The sequence below is a fragment of the Brassica oleracea genome, chromosome C9 (genome assembly GCF_000695525.1).
Source record: "Brassica oleracea var. oleracea cultivar TO1000 chromosome C9, BOL, whole genome shotgun sequence".
In the NCBI taxonomy this organism is placed as follows: domain Eukaryota; kingdom Viridiplantae; phylum Streptophyta; class Magnoliopsida; order Brassicales; family Brassicaceae; genus Brassica; species Brassica oleracea.
Window position 1 is genome coordinate 32,802,363 of NC_027756.1, and position 18,129 is coordinate 32,820,491.

The following is an 18,129-nucleotide window of genomic DNA, read 5'->3' on the forward strand; positions in this document are numbered from 1 at the left end:
ACACTCCACCTTAGCCTAGATCTGGATCCGGATCTGGAAACAAGAGACAAGGGAGAGGAGATTGAGATCCGGTCACCACCACCACCACACGGCGCCGGCGAGGAGAGAGAGAGCATGCGACGGCGAGGAGAGAGAGAGCGTGCGGCGGCGAGGAGAGAGAGAGAGCGACGGCGAGGAGAGAGAGAGAGAAGAGAGGCGTGAGAGAAGAAGAGAGAAAAGGAAAAGAGAAGCTTGACGGCTATGGTTTCCTAGTCTCTCTAAATCTCTGCAGAGCTTCGCTTTAGTTTCTGTATGAGGCAAAAGGGAGGCTGCATCTCTTTTTATAGGAAAGGGGAAGGGAACCCTAGGTCTTTGCCATATGGGCCGTAGAGAAGCCCATATTCTCAAGGAAATTTTTATGGGCCAGGAACCGGGCCGTTACAATTATCCCCCTGTTAATCGGAATTCGTTCCCGAATTCCAAGCCCTAGACTTCCGAACTTAACATCCGATATTGAAATGGACTCACACAATCACACATCAATCAAGGGAGGCATACAAGGCGAGAACAACATTGCTCGGGATCTTTAAAAGAAAACAATGAATGAACTAAGCTCGGAAGAAATTCTGCAAGTAAAATGGATCTGATCAAAACCATAATAGACGTACATATATAGTGGGGTTTATAATATTATTATCAAAATAAAGAGATGTCAAAAATGGTGTTTGTTTTAATAATATTGATTTATTTATTTAACATGTTTTATAATTGATAAAAGAATTTGTATATTTGATAGAATATTTTGTACAAAACTTTAATTGCAAAAATATTTACTCATTAATCATAAGTTAGTTTAGAAAATTCAATTATATTTTACACTTTTCAAATATTTATTTAAAGAAGAATTAAGATTTATTAATTAGGCTTTATTTAAAATTATAGTTGTTAACCACATATACTTAGGAAATTTATTTTTATCGGTCTAGAATATAATTATATCTGTGATTTTAAAATATTTTCAATATTATTAGTAGCTGTAATATTTTTTAAATAGTTTTTTAAAATATTATTGTTAAATATTTAATTTTTTTTTTTTTGAAAACACAAATTGACTGATATAAGTTATGTAAGATATGTGTTAGGCGATCAGCAAGGCTAGTGGGTCTCATCAATGTGGTGGAAGACCAATTATCACACGATTTAATTGCTCTTTTTCTTTTGGAATATTGCTTAAATATATTGTTTTCTTATTATCTGAATTTTAATTTTATATGATTTTACAATTTTTTATGTTAAATAAATGGGCAAAATACTTTTTGATTTCTCGTGGAATATTCCCTTATTTGTTTATTTATGTTATGAAAAAAAGAAATGACAAAACCTGTAATATTGTTGTAAAACCAAAAGAACCTCACAAAAGATACTTGAGTTTTAATAATATAGATAAATAACTGGATATAATGAATAAAAAGCTGTACATAATTTATTTTTGGGTATAGTGAAATACATATACTGTATAAACTAAATATTGGTTAAAATTTGTATCTAATAAAGATCTTATTTACGCAGAATATTCTAACCGCATTTGTATCGATTTGATCAAATCTAACCAGTATAATCTTCAGTTAACCGTATATTATATAAATTAATATTGAAAATTTTATATCTAATAATTCTAAAATTAACTTAGTTGTATTTTCTTTTCATCCTAGCTTTAATCACAAACCAATCATGGGACTACACATCCAAACATACAAGCATGAATTACCAATCAATCATCGCTACCACAACTCCATTTCAGTTTACTAAGTCCCATTTAACAATATGAGGGTTCTTATGCATCGTGTTCCATTCATCTAACATCCTAGCAATATTCATGATCTATCATCCTAGCTTTCAAACAGGGTCTAAACAACCCTAACTCCAACATAAAGGAGTATACAGTACATGAGAACAAGATGGGTTCAAGACACTCCACCTTAGCGTAGATCTGGATCCGGATCTGGAAACAAGAGACAAGGGAGAGAAGATTGAGATCCGGTCACCACCACCACCACACGGCGCCGGCGAGGAGAGGGAGAGCGTGCGACGACGAGGAGAGAGAGAGCGTGCGACGGTGAGGACAGAGAGAGCGACGGCGAGGACAGAGAGAGCGACGGCGAGGAGAGAGAGAGAGAAGAGAGGCGTGAGAGAAGAAGAGAGAAAAGGAAAAGAGAAGCTTGACGGATAGGGTTTCCTAGTCTCTCTAAATCTCTGCAGAGCTTCGCTTTAGTTTCTGTATGAGGCAAAAGGAAAGCTGCATCTCTTTTTATAGGAAAGGGGAAAGGAACCCTAGGTCTTTGTCATATGGGCCGTAGAGAAGCTCATATTTTCAAGAAAATTTTTATAGGCAGGAACCGAGCCGTTACAAGGTCACTCATCACAAATGTTGTTTTCTTGTTTTTTTCGTACTTTCGTTTTACAATTTCACTGACTATTTTTCCAGTTATTAGATTTGTTGATTTATTACAATATTATTATGGTAGTCGTTTTTAGCATTTTATAATTTGAAGTTTAAGTTGTTGTAAATTGTAAGTCGTTGTCAAATGAGGTTGAGACATGTGTTACAACCGCATAAAAAATAAGTGAGCGTTGAGATAGACATCTTTTGTATTGACTAATTGCCAGCTCTTTTACTGAAATCTCATTTGCATACGAACATTTCGTTGTTTAATTACGAACACGCGGGAAAAAACCCTTAATGAGGATGAGTCGAGGGCTTGCAAGGTGGCTTCTTTGGAGGATTCTTCTTTTGGGGTCCCCTTCTGGAGTTGCTTCGCTTCACTTTCGCTTTTAGTTGGATAACCAATTTATTCCTCCTAATTTCCTTTTCTTCTCCATTTCCTAATTGACATTTTGGACAAATAAAAAGAAGAATGAAGGCGTTTGATTTTTCCTTAAGAAAGGAAGTAGGCATAAAAGAAACACTTTTACATTCGATTGTATGGATCTAATTTAAATAAATATCTTATCTAAATACCCAGTCGCAGTCTATATTATTCGGGTACGATCTACAAAACACGATCGTGTTAAACAATATATAATATTTTCACTGACCGAGCTTTCGATGCTTTGTTTGTTTGGTGGATATTGCTTCTATTTGTCTGGAGAAGAGAGGAGACAAAAGGAGCAAAGCAACTATTAGAACGACGAAGAGTGATGTTGCCTTTTTTATCATTGTATATCTTTGTGCAAATAAATCTAACATGCCCAATAAGCTATTTTATACGTAAAAGTATCCACCAACCCAACTTGCTTTCACACTATATGGTCTTATATTGAAAATAATATACAATATCCCTTATAAGCTTTCACACTATATGGTCTTATATTGTTGAAAATAACATAAAATGTCCCTTATATATTTCTTGAAAAGCATTAAAACATTTAAACTATGTCATGTGTCATTGACAAAATGTTTTTAAATTTTTTTTTAAAGAAATAGGTTTGTCCACTAAATATATATTAAACATTTCATTAAACTAACAATAAAACTAATTATTAATGTTTTCATTCTTTTCTTAAATAAAAATTACATAATCACCTATTGTAAATAAAGTACATACGACAATTAATAATTTTGAATAATAAAAATTCAATAAAAAATTCACATATGTACTATTATTTTTTAAATTTTATATTATTAAAATAAATTAAACAACCAAATTAACTATACAAAATAGATTTTCTGTATATGTGATTAATGCTATAATTTTTTTGTAATAACAAGAGATAAATGATTATAAAATCATATGGTTAAAAATCTCATTCAATAAATATTCAGATTAAAAATTAAACTATATACCATATAAAAATACATAAATATTTTAATTTCGAAATTTACTTTGAAAAAATATTGAGAACTTATTATTTTATTTTGAATCTTTAAAAATACCTTTTGAGGAATATGTACGATTTTAGCGATAAGCTTCTCGATATATCGCCTCACGTCTGTCACCTGACTCAACAACGACAACTTGGTCTTTATTGTCCCCTGCTCCTCGACGAATCTAATAAACCTCTCCAAACAAGTATTTCATTTCATTCTCGTCTCTACTTCAACTCGATATGCATGCTTCAGTCGGGCTTGTTTCAAATGATCCATCTCAAAATGAAAGAATTCGTTGATAGAAGCCTTTTCTTTCTCCAGTTGGTAGATCCTCACTCGCGATTCCTTGGCACCCTTAATTGTAAGCTCAAGAACTTGGAGCTTGATAGGTTGTTGCAGTGGTGGAGCTTTGGCTCACATACTTGCGTTACACACGAAGAATGGTGTGTGACACACGCTTTGGAGAATAAAAAGGAAACGTCAAGATGTGATGATGTGAGATATTTCCATATGTTTGGTTGACGAAATTAGCATTAAAAGAATGTTACTAGATCACAAATTAGAAGATTTGGTGATGATAGAATATAGGAAATAGTATATTAGATAATAGGAAAATATTATTTAATACATATCTTAGCTTTTACCTAGTTTGGAGTTAGAGCTTTCACGTTGTAATTCTCATAGAGAAACACAAAGGGATTTGGGGTTTCATAGCTGAGTGAATTGGTAGACTTGATCAATAGGTGTTGAGTCAAGCAAGTTGGGTGTGTTAGAAATCGATCCGTGTCGAGTTGTGTAATTCGTATCAAACAAGTATGTAAGAGATTGTGTAAAGGATTTCTAATAAAAGATATACGAGTTCTTGGAATTACTTTGTGCATAGTGTTTTCGATGTATCTCGATTTTAACATTAACTGCCAACACCAATTGTTGTCTCTGTCTCGAATTTCTTTAGAGATGAATCTCTTTCTCGGATTGCTTGATCAGCTGTGCTTTCCAGGGCCTTGATCTGATCTTTTAGGCTAGATAATTCTCCCTCAGCAGCCGAGGTGGGCTCCACTGCTTGTTGCAGATAAGACATTCGAACTCGTAGAGAAGATTTGTACACCCATTACCATATAATTGGTGTGAGCAGCATACAATAAGTAGGCTTCAAGACAGATGAATCAGTGAAATGCAACAAAACATGATACTAAAGACGCTGTTTGAAATGTACATACCGCGAAGCCAGTACGGGAGACATCTTTATATACTTCAGGGTTAAATAACTCAGATACCCCTGGCATATTTCTCACGTTCCCCTAGACTTGTTGGAAAAATTTCTTATGCACACTTCTCTCTGTTGTTCACAAATGGAGTAGTGCTGGAATAGGAGTACGACATAGTAAGGACCGGTGGTGAATTCGTAGATGAAGGTGCTGAAGGAGGCATTGAAGAAGATGTCGCAAGCGGTCGTGCCGATAAAACTGTAGGAGGAGCAGATGAAGACGCTACAAGAAGAGTGGTCGTGGCGGCACCAGCAAACTTTGTGGTGAGTACCTTGGCATTCTCAGAACCCCCCCCCCCAATAGATTCGAGCTGTTTTGGATTTCCAGGCACAGAAGGAAGGTCGGCATTCTTAGCATGATGATCTGCAAAAGTCTTTCTTTCGACAATAGAAGGATTATGCAGAATCGTCGGCAGTCAGGCCGACCTCGTTGCAGATTCACATAGTCTCTCTTCCTCTTAAGACCATTTGGCATTTTCTTCTTATTCTTCTTGTATGATCCTTAGTGACATACCGATTCATATTATCCAGGTTCGACAGAGAAGATAAAGTGTTTCCATCAAGTTCCTCGGGGGAATCCTGCCCCGCATCATCGTCAAGATCAGCGTCGTCAGTTGTCAATAAGGTTTTAGACTTTTTGCTATGTTCCCTCTTGGTACTCTCACTTGATCTAGGAATTGTAGACGACCAATCCATTGTGTGACAGAACAGTCAGGAGTCAGTAACAGTTGCAAAAAACGAAGAGTGGTGACGAGGTGCGAAGTAGTAACAAAAATAAGAACAACGTACCTCGGCGTATGCAGAACAATCTCTCTTTGATCTGTGATCTATTGATGCTTAGCCTAGATTCATGACTATGACCAACTATCTTCGTCACGTCTTCCATGAACTCCTCAGAGTATGTTTTGTTGTCAGATGCCGAACAAAAAGTGGAAATCGGGTCAGACAGGGTAGAGAACTCCTTAACTCAAAATTGTTATCAAGCATCTTATTGGGTTCCAGAGTACTCTGAGGTTTTTTGGCGGCTCCTCAAAAGTCACGTGGTTCATCGAGATATAGAAGTAGAACTGTTGCCACTCTTAGCCAGGTGACCCGACAATATTCATTTCGGGCTTCATCTTCAAAATGATGATCCCAGTCTTCAACATTTGTGGAAGAGTCAACTCTTTGAAATTCCTCACACTTAGAAAGGTATCTATCTCGGCAAGCAGGATCATTAGCACCACATCAATGCGAATCGCTCCGATGATTAATTGAGGAAATGCTACATCTCACTGATTGTAGTAAGTCGTGACAAGCCGTGGAATCGGGAACCACAACCTCAAGTCCTTTTAGAACCACGATTCGTAGACACACAGGTACCCTTTAGGCGGAAACCATGGACGTTGATGGGGTTCTGGGATGATGAAGGTAAGACCATCATGAGCCTCCAATTCTTCCAATAAGCTCGTTACTGAGGGATAGGTGGAGCGAGTAGGAATGATATCTGACCGTTCTTTATTTCTAGGAAAACAGGCTGGAGTTGATCCTCGGCGAGACTCGGCTGACGAGCAACTGTGGCGGTGTTAACCGCTGGTGCTTGTTGTTTGTCTTCAGTACCCTTGGGAGTCACATCAGCAACATTTTGTTGCGTCTACTGCTGAGGTCATGTCCCGAAAACGCTGCTCGGGGGATCTTCTGATGTATGATAAGATCAGTGGTGGGACTGGAAGTCTGGAACCGCCAAAAATATCTTACTAATCGGAACTGGTATCTTCAGCTACAGCCTTTCCTTTTTCGAACATCTTTGAGTTGTGGATTCATAGAGTGAAATTGTCGAAACTTTACTGGAAACAATTGAAGAAGTAGAGAAAGAAAGCTTGGAGGAAGAGAGTCCCTCAATATTTATAATGAGCAGCACAATTATAGATATTTAGGAATCACCATTATTAGGTTGTATAAATTAGTTGGATGGCACGATTCCCACAATTTTTTAAAAAACTGTTCATCTTTCCTAGATAAATCAGAAGCGGTTTAGGAATATATTTATAACCAAGACAACTATTGATGAAAACCAGTTAACCGCCAAGGTCAGTACCTCACATAGAGAGATATTCCACCAGTATGTTTTCTCTCAAAAGCCACTTTCGATAAAATTCAGTGAGATCGACTTTGTCTCTCACAAAGAACTGGAGGGCTTATTGTTAGAGATGGATTGCATCCTTCAACAGGCCTATCGAATAAACGGACCTCAGCACATTACCTCGGACTCGGTTAGGGCTCTAAGCCAACCTAAGGGCATAATCGGGAAAGGTATGAGTATATAAGAAGAGGAGCTGGCTAAAGGAAAGACATTCACAAACATTTGAGGAACACAACACAAAAACTAGGTTTACATATTTTTATTGTTCTTGCATGCTTGTTTCTTCTTTACACTACAAATTCATTCAGTTCTCCTTTCACCTCACCTTGAACTTGTGTATTGAACCATTCGGATTAAACAATGGATATTGGTAATAAAAGGAATACAAGGAGTAGAACTAAATTCACTATTTTCTCTAGTTAGTCTTCTGAGGGGGCATGACAGCATCGAAGGAACAATCATAGCTTGTTGGATAGCCTCCATTCATTGCACCTGAAATGAGGTCTAAATCAACATCTCCGGCCTAGATTTCAGAGGTAGTGAAAAAACAATTGGACCATGAACGGGTGAAGGATCAATAGCATTATTTATCAGGCGTGGAATTGGAACACAAGACTACAAGTTACATCTTTACTACGGCTAATGCCATCGATGAAGGATCAGTTTTTGCCGACCATGGAAACTTGTTTGGCCACAGTTGAACTTGGTCCCAAGTGAATACAATTAGCCAAGAGTCTTAAGAACTGGATATTTACTTCTTCACATTCATTACAAGTTCTACGTTTCTTTACATGATTAGCTAAAATTCGGCGAGGAAACATTCCGAAATAAAAGCATATCCTCTATATATTAAAAGAGAACCATTACAACATTTTAACTGTGAAGTGTGTCATCACTAGAATACTTTTTAAAGTTTCTATTAAAGTTTCTAGAGAAATATGTTAGTTCATTAAACATATATTATATACATCTCATTAAACTAACCATGAAATTAATTAACAATCTACAATATATTATTTTTCTTTCATTCCTTAAATAAAAGCTACGAAATTACCAAAAGTGAATAAAATATATATTTGACAATTAATAATTTTAATAATTTACATATCTTTCATTTTTTAATGTTATATTATTAAAATAAATTAAAAAATCATATTAACCATATAATAAAAATTTAGAATTTTTGTATATATTATATTTTAAATTTTTTAAAATGACTATAAATTACGAAAATTGTTAAAAATCTCACACTGGAAATTTTATGATCATTAATTTAAATTTCTTGTTATGATAAAATACAAATGATCAAAAAACCATATGAGTAAAAATCACATTTAATATATATTCAGATTAATATATATCAGGCTTATGACATGATATAATTATGGTTGAACTGACAAAGTTAATATTTTACAATTATTACTCCCTCTGTTCTGAAATGTAAGATGTTTAGAATAATTTTTATGTTCCAATATATAAGATGTTCTCATCTTTCTATGTAACTTTCAATTTATCAAAAACTGTGTAGCCAATCAAATTTAATATTTCTATTTTGTAATTGGTTGAGTAGTTTTTAGTTTATAACTAGGTCCTTGTCCGCGCTACGCGCGGATAGTATTTTGATTTTTTTTTTCCATATTTTTGTACTATTATGTCAATTTTTTAGTTTTATAAAATGTTATGTTTTTTGGAATTAAAAATCTAATTTCCCCTTACTGTAAAGTAAGTTAATTTTTTTTGAATCTTACCACAACACATTATACATGAAGAGAATTTAGTTGGTCTTTATATTCTTATTTGGTGTAATATTCAAAATTTTGATGGTTTGTTTAAATGGTTTTTTAAAATTATATATTTTAGGATTGATTTTCGTGACTATATTCTATAATTGTCTAAAAAAATTGTTTGTCCCATATAGACATCCACATAAATATAGACTTCTGATAATTTTGTTCACTGGGATATTCAGTTTAACTTTCAACTTTATTCTCTTTTTTGGCACCCTCATGCTAGCTTGTGGGGCTAGCCAACTTGGTGCAAAAGGGTTTACAAAAGCTGATCGAGATGCGCGTGATCGGACACCTTTTGCTAGGATATTCTTACGGAATTTTAAAGATCTAGGAATATAAGCAATAGAAAGTTCAGAAAATTCTTTGGATACAGCTTGTATTTCGTCGAGCTCCGAGTCCAACGCAGGCCAATCTTCCTCCTTTTGAATGAGTATAACCAGTTGTTCACAGTCGATTGAAAGACCATCTCTCTGCGTCCAAACTTCAGTATCTCTTGCAGTGCCCATAGCAAACCTTCAGCTTCCGCTTGCAGTGGGGATTTGGTGCGTGTATATCGGCCCTTGCTCCATACAGCATTGGAAAGTCACCATCCATTAACACAAAGCCAAGTCCAGGTATGTCTCTTTCATTTATCCAGGATGCGTCAACTTGACATCTCCATCTAGCATGAGCGTTTCTTTGCGGAGGAACAGTTGTGTCCGTTACCTCAACTCTCATATCAATCTCCATAATCTCGTCTATACGTTGAGCTATCCTCCAACACTCTGCTTCAATTTTATTCGCTAATGGGAAATACATAATTCCTACGACACTATTAATGATTGTTTTTTTTGTAACACCGATACGGCAAACTTATGTTTTATTTAACAAAACTCTAATTTTAATTTTGTATTAAAGAATCAATCATATTTTATATTATCCATAATTTTAGTAAATTTGCTTATTTGTCAGGTTTTTATTAGATTTTAGCTAAATCATTGATTTATTATTTAGTTTTAGCTAAGTCACTAATTTATTAATTTAAAAAATACCCTTAATGAATCTTATATATATTAAAAACGAATTTTATTTTAGCAATATTAAATTTCTATTTTATATTAAAATTTAGTTAGTTTTTCTTATTTGTCATATTTTATTAGGTTTTTAGACTTTTAGCTAGGTTATTGATTTATTATTAATTTCTAACTGATTCGCTAATGTGTTAATTAAAACAATACCCTTAATGAATTTTATATATAACTAAAAACGAATTTTATTTTAATCATAGAATTTATATGTTATATTAATATTAAATAATTGATTCTAAAATAATATAATAAAATTATCAAAAAGTTTTAAAATAAGATAATTCTTATATATATATATATTTTGTTGCTATGTGAAAACAATATTTTTATTATAAAAGTTAAAAAGATACAAAAAATTATAATTAAATATTATTCAAGAAAAAAAAACATTTATATAAAGATATTTTCTAAACTATTTCTAAGATATGAGTGTTTTAAAAAATTTAACACAATAATAAGTATATATTTTGATAAAATATTTGACATATATAAATACTTTGATGTTTGATTTAACTATCTGAAAACATAAATAATAACTTATCATGCTGGTTTTAGATTAATAAGATATAAACTAATAAGTATTGATAAGAAAATTATTCCCGCATGTGCGGGCAAAACACCTAGTTTTATATTATACTGTGTGATATAATGTGAAAATAGTTTTTATTTTCTTTAAAGTTATAGAATTACATTTATGTAAATTTATGTTTATTATAGTAATGCAAAATATTAATATTTAGAAATTTATAAACATTCTATAGATTAGTCTATTATTTTGTTATGAGGAATGTTCTAGAGATATAACAAAGAAACACATAGCTTTCAACCAATTCACGACATGCCTTATCACTTTACACCAAAGAGTTTCCACTTCTCAGCGCAAAAAAAAAAAGAAGAGTAAAACAAAGTTAATCTTCTATATATCTTTATGGTTACCCCTAGCCGGAAGTAAATATCTCTGCTGCTCTGCATTGTCTCATGAAGCAGCTGATCATTCAATCCTTATCATAACCATAAATGAAATATCTATAAGCACAATTTCTTATAGTTACAAAGTAGTATAAACTGATTAAGACTCCCCAGAACCTCCTTCCTTCTACATGTTTCCTCCTTATCCTCGTACAATCCAACAACTTGCAAATACTGAACAAACAAACATAGTAGAAATCAGATCGAAAATAAAATACAATTAGTTCAACAAACAACTTAAGCATGGTAAACACACATGCTTTAAGAAATCAGCAAACCTTCTCGAGTTCTCGTGTTATGATTACATCAAGCTCTGTGTTCCTCCCAGAAAGAGAGATATAGATTCTAATAAGCCTTAGCAACCCTAAGGCACGCTTTTTAAAACCCAGGGTTCTATAATACCATACATGTATATCATCATAAACTCAACATTCCACAGGTTCATGTCACTGAAGAATCTAGTTTGCAGTTCCGCAGAGACATCATTAAGGCCATACATATGTCGCTGAAAGATGATTGCTTACCATGAGGATGAGCTATGTTGTAATGATTGATGATGATGATGATTGAAGATGATAATGATTTCCTCACCAGGTTTTTTTTTTGTTAATTAGAGGTTTAAGGTTGAGAGCTAAGAATTCTCTCTGACTCATTGTTTGCTTCGGCCTATAGTTTACATTTATGCATCTCATACAACAAACACCAAAGTAACATTAACACACAAAGCAAGTATGCTTTCTTTTGTCCCAAATGAACTGGAAGATTTCACTAAATAAACATTTGATTTGGATGTAAAGTAATTTTAGAATTGTATACCTCTTCAAGGTTTTCGAGTTCCAAGATCTGCTCTATCTGTTGAGCAATGCTTTCCTGTGGAATAATGGAGTTTCTACTTAAGCCTCAGACTAAATATTCATATGTAAATGTTAAAAAAAAAACATGGTATTGTTCAGTGCCTCACTTGTCTGCAAACATGTTATGGAACAGCAAACGCAATTGTCACTCTTTCTTCGTCTTGCACAGGGAGCTCAGTTGTCTCAGCACCAAACTGGTGCGTTTCTGCTGTATCCGAAGGTGTTTGTACCTGAAATCCATTGCAACGGTTAAAATTATGTGCCTAACTTCATTCTTTTAATATTAAATTGTGTTTACGATGGGAATTTCACCACTATAGAGTGCATGGAAGAGGTGACTTTGTTCTTCTTTATCTGGATTAGTCTTTAGCCCTTTTTCCTATGGAGGAACGTCTTTGCTGCGTTCAAAAGATTGTGCTCCTTAGAATAAGTGAATATTTCAGCATCAAAACACCACACATCTCAGTCTTTTTCAGGTCAAATAACGAAACACAGCCCACTCTCTAGAACCAAAATAAGCTGCATCACATAAACAATCTAGGAACATACGGAACATATTTAACAGTTAAACTTGTAGAAAACGCTTATCACTAATTGTCGATCGGATGGGGACATCGTTACCTGAACTCCATTCTGGGGTTGTGGAACAGCAATGCCAATCAAACAGCTCGGACATCTCCCAACTTTACCAAATGGAACCTATATCAATAGCAATGTATTCAATATATCATTCTGAAACATAACCATTTGGTATATGATTATATATTATACTTCAAGAGAACGTTTAAACATATCTCTTAAACCACACATTGAACACCATAAACTTCTAGCGTGATCAGTTTTCATTCTTTATATTTCAATTAAAAAAATCAGAAATGTTCTAGATTTGTGCCACTATTTTTACAGGGTTTCGGAGGGTTTAAGAACATGAAAATTCTTTCAAAAGCGCATTTTCTTACTCTTCATCACGATAAAACCCAACCCATTTGTTGGGTGGGTACACCAAACACAACAATTATATGTTAAAAAAAATAGAGCATGGTAGATAAAGGATTTTATATGAAATACCATAATTCTTCTGATCTTAGGCTTGATTTGTGGATTGTGTCCTCTAGATCCTCGATTGCCATTTTTCCGAGGACCTGATCCAGATGCATGACAGGCATAAAGTGACCGTTTTGAGTCACAGCTTGGAATTTTATTTCCTTGAGAGATTGAAATATTTTTCAGCAAGAGAACCGAATGTATATATTGTGAAGGTGGAGGAGTCGAAGAGGTTGATTGGTTTGGATGGTACAATCATTAACATAGCTTTTATGAATCATAGTGATGGATTGAAGCCGTTTCACCCGCGGAGAAGGTAAGTGTTTAGCTGTCAAAGAGGAGGAAAACAAAACTACGTTCTCCGTGTTGGAGATGCGATTTTGATACCTTTATTGGGCCACTCAATGGGTTTATACAAAGCTCGAGAAACTCAGAACTCTTTTTGTCGCTGAAGAATTGAATAGTACGTAGAATTCAAGCTGACATGGCAAAATGATTGACCAGAAATATTTCATCCGACGTGGCACCCCTTAGAAGCTCCAAAAATAGTTTTTTTTATATAGTAGTGATTTTAATGATATTTTATAGGTAAAAAGTAATTTTCTTAATAAGTGTGCACTACCCAAAACATCTTATATTTCAGAACAGAGGGAGTAATAATTGTAGATTTTTAATTAATTTCATGATTTTCGTTTATTTAAAGTAGACCAAAACATCTTACAATGGTTATTTGTTAAGAGAATAGAGGGAGTAGAATATACATTTCATTCTGAGCATGTGCGCGGATAATCATGTAGTTGCTGATTAAAGTAAATATTACTCAATGTAAAGTCTTCGTTTAGGTATTGTCATCTTGTGTAACTTACACTGTACACTGAAGACTTTTTAATGCAACCAAAGATTTCAAGAAATGAAAGGTTAGACATTCGAGTGCAGACAGAGAAAATAAACAAATTTCAAACACTAAACCCATAAACAAACTTCAAACAACCCAAATTCTAGCAAGGATGACTTCTGCTTCGTATATTTGTTACCTCAGTATAGTAGTATATGTCAATCAAGCCCGATATTCCCGAATTCTGTAGCCTTTATATCAGAAAGGCATATCAAACGTCGAGGAATACAATTAAATGTGTAAAAGCTATACCTACCACAACGCTTTTGACCTCTTAACAAATAACCAATGCAGATTGGGCAAGGTCTCAAACTCTTAGAATAGCTGTGTGGACTGGTAGAAAGACAATTTTCATCTGTAATAGTTTTAACAAGTTCCAAACGAAACACACATGGTAATAGGAACTAAGGGGGGTCTCACAATTCTACCTCTGTCAGTTTGCAAAGCTCCTGACCCCAAAGAAATAGAGACAACAGATAATCTCAAACTAGTACTGGCGAACGGGACTTCTCGAGACCCTTCTGTGACCAGACCTTCCATGAGGAGAACGTGACCTGCTTCGATCACGACCCTCTCTCCCACTCCTGGATCTCCTGTCATTCGGCTTTCTATGATCTCTACCGCGGTCTCTATGTCTGTCTCGATCCCGATCACGGTGTCTTTCTCTTTCCCTAGAACCGCTCCTCCTACTCTCGCTTTCCCTCGGTTTCCTTTTATCATCACTTTCTTTTCCTCTTCCTAGCCTTTCCTCTTCCTTCCCTTTATCTTTAACAGTCTGCAAATTTAAAAGAAAAAAAAAAAAAAATCATTACTTGCATGAAGCAGGATACAAATTATACGTACAGAGACTTACTTTTTGTTCAGCAAGAAAATCTCGGACCATGCCATAGCCAACATGTTGCTTCCCAGTGACATGAGACTGAGCCCTGTCTACAGCGTCATTAGCCACAAGGAATGAACCACAAACCTCACACAGTGCCATCTTCTTCTCATGTACCATCGCTAGTGCCTTGTCATTTGGACGTTGTAACAGCACTGCCTTCTCAACATTAAGCGCTTCCACCTACCAGAGTTGCAAAAAGATACAAGACCAATGAATATATATAGTAAAGGTGTCACATATAATGTCAACTGCAATTAGGGAGGAATAAAGCAGATCACCATATAACAAGATTCACTATGATAGTCAAAACTTGAAAACTCAGTATCTTGAGCCTCTTGAAAACTCAAAAGCATGGCATAACGTATGTACCTTCCTCATTAGCGCTTCAGCTTCATCCACTTTGCCATCTTCGCCAAGTGCTTCCACTTGTTCCAGAAGGTTCTTAATCTTCTCCTCCAAAACAGATAACTGTTGAGCTTTTTCTGAGGATAGAGTAGGCGGTGGAGGAGGTTCAACCTCTTGCGCAAGACGTTCCCGTCCACGCCTTACCTTCCTGTCAAGATCATTAACCTGTAACCCAATTCCCAATCTTAGCACAGAGAAGAAAGCAAATACTAATAAAGAAGAGTGGAAAGCATTACACACCAACTTCTCGCAAAACTGAACAAGCTCAGCCTCGAATTTGGGAACATAGGAATCATGCCTCGGAGAGTTCTCGAAGCTGAAATAAGCCAAGCGAAAAGAAAAAAAGAAAGAAAAAGATTTAGACTTGTTGAGGTTATTGAGTAACCTCTACAGAGAACATTGATGGACCAAAACGCAGCAAACGATTAACCAACTTTCTTTTCTTTTTTTTTTTCTTTTCTTTTCAAGACCAATAAAGTGGAAGCCAGAGATGGTTTTAGTAGTAGAGTGCAATTGAGTATTCAGATGAAGCACAGTTATGTAAGAAGAAGCGATCTCAGATTCGGAAAAAGTCAAACTGAAACCAAATAGTAAACATAATGTCAAGCCTCTCTAACCTCTCTTTCAACTTTGGATCATGAATTCTCGAGCAGGCTCCTGAAAAACAAAACACAAAAATGAAGCTAATAAAAAGAAGGCAAAGCAAGGAGTTAAGAGTTAGTGACAAACCAAGATCACTTTTGGTGTTGACGAAGAGGTCATGAGGACAAAATCGAACCATGTAGAATGCACACACCTCTCTATCATCCCACTTAATCTCCTTGAACCCTCTTCTCTCTTCGTCCGTCAGATCACGAGCTGCCATCAAATTCCTATACTTATTTGGCTAATTAAACCAAAAAATTAAGCTATCCAAGGCTCAATTTCAGGTCGATTCGAAAACTCACCAGCACCCATAAGTTCGTCGAGCAGAGCTCTTTGAGCGTCCATGGCGGATTACGAATTCGAGAGGATGACCAACCAAAGGAGTGATGATTAATTAGGGTTTCCTTCGCCACGTGATTGGCAAAGGCCGTCTTCTACCGTTAACTGTATTCACCGTTTAGGTGATATTGTTTCCTTTAGTTTTTGGTTTTTTGATTTTGGTTTTAGATTTTAGTTTTTAGTTTTTAATTTTTAGACTTTGTTTTTTTTATTTTTAGCTTTTGGTTTTAGTTTTTAGTTTTTAGATTTAGGTTTTGCTGTATCTTTAATTTTTTTATATAAAATACGTAATATATTATTTAAAAATAATAAAAAATAGTAATAAATAAGCAATATATTGAAACTATTTACAATTTTATTACATAAAATATATATATTTTTTTTAGAACTTGAATGGCTATTTTCAAATTAGTATAATATATTTTATTAATAAAATATTTTAAATTTTATAATTTTTAGTCGTTGTTTAGTGTGTATAATAATTATCAAAATTATTCAATAATTTAATTTATAGAAATTAATAACTAATTGGTTATAACTAATACTAAAATTATCTATATTTATTTACATATACGAAACACAAATAAATTATTTTACATTGATGTTTACATGATAAAAAATCGTATGGGAATTTTATCTTTATGAAAATATTATTTATTTTATTATTAATTAATTAAAATATAGTGTTTTATACAAAATTCGTTTTTATATTGAAAACTCACAAAAGTTGTGATAGGTCCCTTGCCAAGAGATATCAATGTTGATTACAAGTAACAAAAACACAAGTAGTTTTGGGTAGATAAATCTACCTCTTTTTGTCTTTTTCATTTCTTTAAATAGGAAAGTACATGAAGCAAATAATAAGAGGTGGAGTCATTGACTCCTATAATGCAGGAAACATGGGAAAGGTGGAGAACGTTACGTAAGAAGCATTCCACTTATTAACAACTTGAAATAACAAAAGAAAAGATATATCTTTAAGATTTAAAGATATTTGCTGTTTGGCTTATGTGGCCTTGACGATTTCCTTGGCGCCACTTCAACGTCATCTTCTTCTTCTTCTTGTATCCTATCAACACTCCCATCCTCAGAAAGAACCTTGTCCTCAAGGTTCATGTGAAACGTAGGAAAGCTGGTAGTAATTTGGTGCGTGTCCTCCCAAGTAGCTTCGGTAGCAGGCAAGTCAACCCACTGGACTAGTATCTCCGTGAGTTCTTTCCCAAATTTCTGGACGGTGCGTTGTTGCAGAACTTTGGCTGGAGTGAGGCGCAAGGTACCTGATTCCTTCAATGGTGGTAGTTGAACCGAAACAGGTTCTTCATCACCCACACGTTTCTTCAATAAGGAGACATGGAAGACAGGATGAATTCGTGCAGTTGCGGGGAGAGCGAGGCGGTAAGCAACATTTACAATGCGAGCCTCAACTTTGAAAGGACCAAAATAGCGGTGTGATAGTTTCTGTGAAGAACGGCGGAGGACAGTCTTCTGGCGGTACGGTTGGAGGCGTAAGAAAACCCAGTCACCTATCTTGTATTCAACATCACGGCGGTGTGTGTCAGCGAGCTGTTTCGTTCTGTTATTTGAAGCTTCCAAGTGTTGTTTGAGCTCGTCTAACAACTCGTCTCGTCGCTGTAATTGTTCATCAATCTCACCAACAAGAGTAGAACCAAGTTCATACCTCGGTATAGCACCTGGTTTCCCCTTTGCGGTTGCTCCTATACGGAGGAGGTAAGGATCTGATGACGCGAGAGCTCGGAGATCGTCCCAAAAGGAGGTATGTGGGACGGAGAGCGCGTTAAGGATTGGGCTATCGGGGACTCGAGACAAGGCATCAGCTGCAGATTTTGTTTTGCCAGGCTTGTAAACAATTTCGTAATCATACCCGACGAGCTTCGACATCCATTTTTGTTGTTCTGGCGTCAGTATCCGTTGCTCCAACATGTAGCGTAGGCTCCTCTGGTCTGTTTGGATTGTGAATTTGCGCCCTAGTAGGTAAGGTCTC

At 35.1% G+C, this 18,129-nt stretch overlaps 2 protein-coding genes across 3 annotated transcripts; both read right to left on the bottom strand.

Moving 5' to 3' along the window:
* Positions 1-2,554: 2,554 nt before the first annotated feature.
* LOC106314812 lies at positions 2,555-3,196 on the bottom strand. Its single transcript, XM_013752632.1, has 2 exons — positions 3,076-3,196; positions 2,555-2,862 (listed from the first exon to the last, which is right to left on the bottom strand). The coding sequence occupies exons 1-2, from the start codon at positions 3,194-3,196 to the stop codon at positions 2,717-2,719; spliced, it is 267 nt and encodes an 88-aa protein (XP_013608086.1). The 3' UTR covers positions 2,555-2,716.
* A 10,952-nt stretch (positions 3,197-14,148) lies between these two features.
* On the bottom strand, positions 14,149-16,275 carry LOC106313614 (luc7-like protein 3). 2 transcript variants are annotated; one of them, XM_013751480.1, is made up of 7 exons: positions 16,091-16,275; positions 15,873-16,001; positions 15,761-15,800; positions 15,384-15,459; positions 15,108-15,308; positions 14,709-14,918; positions 14,149-14,630 (listed from the first exon to the last, which is right to left on the bottom strand). In XM_013751480.1, exons 1-7 carry the CDS (start codon positions 16,131-16,133, stop codon positions 14,343-14,345), a joined length of 987 nt encoding a protein of 328 aa, XP_013606934.1. In that variant the 5' UTR covers positions 16,134-16,275; the 3' UTR covers positions 14,149-14,342. The 2 variants fall into 2 exon arrangements, with proteins under 2 accessions (XP_013606934.1, XP_013606935.1); XM_013751481.1 differs by having other exon boundaries at positions 15,873-16,015; positions 16,091-16,267.
* Positions 16,276-18,129: the final 1,854 nt, after the last annotated feature.

Coding starts and splice junctions, on each gene's coding strand:
- LOC106314812 (XM_013752632.1), bottom strand. CDS start 3,196: ATGATAAAAAAGGCAACATCACTCTTCGTCGTTCTAATAGTTGCTTTG. Junction 2,863..3,075: donor AACAAAGCATCGAAAGCTCG/GTCAGTGAAAAT, acceptor AATGTCAATTAG/GAAATGGAGAAGAAAAGGAA.
- LOC106313614 (XM_013751480.1), bottom strand. CDS start 16,133: ATGGACGCTCAAAGAGCTCTGCTCGACGAACTTATGGGTGCTG. Junction 15,309..15,383: donor TTCAGTTTTGCGAGAAGTTG/GTGTGTAATGCT, acceptor ATTGGGTTACAG/GTTAATGATCTTGACAGGAA. Junction 14,631..14,708: donor ATTTTCTTGCTGAACAAAAA/GTAAGTCTCTGT, acceptor TTAAATTTGCAG/ACTGTTAAAGATAAAGGGAA.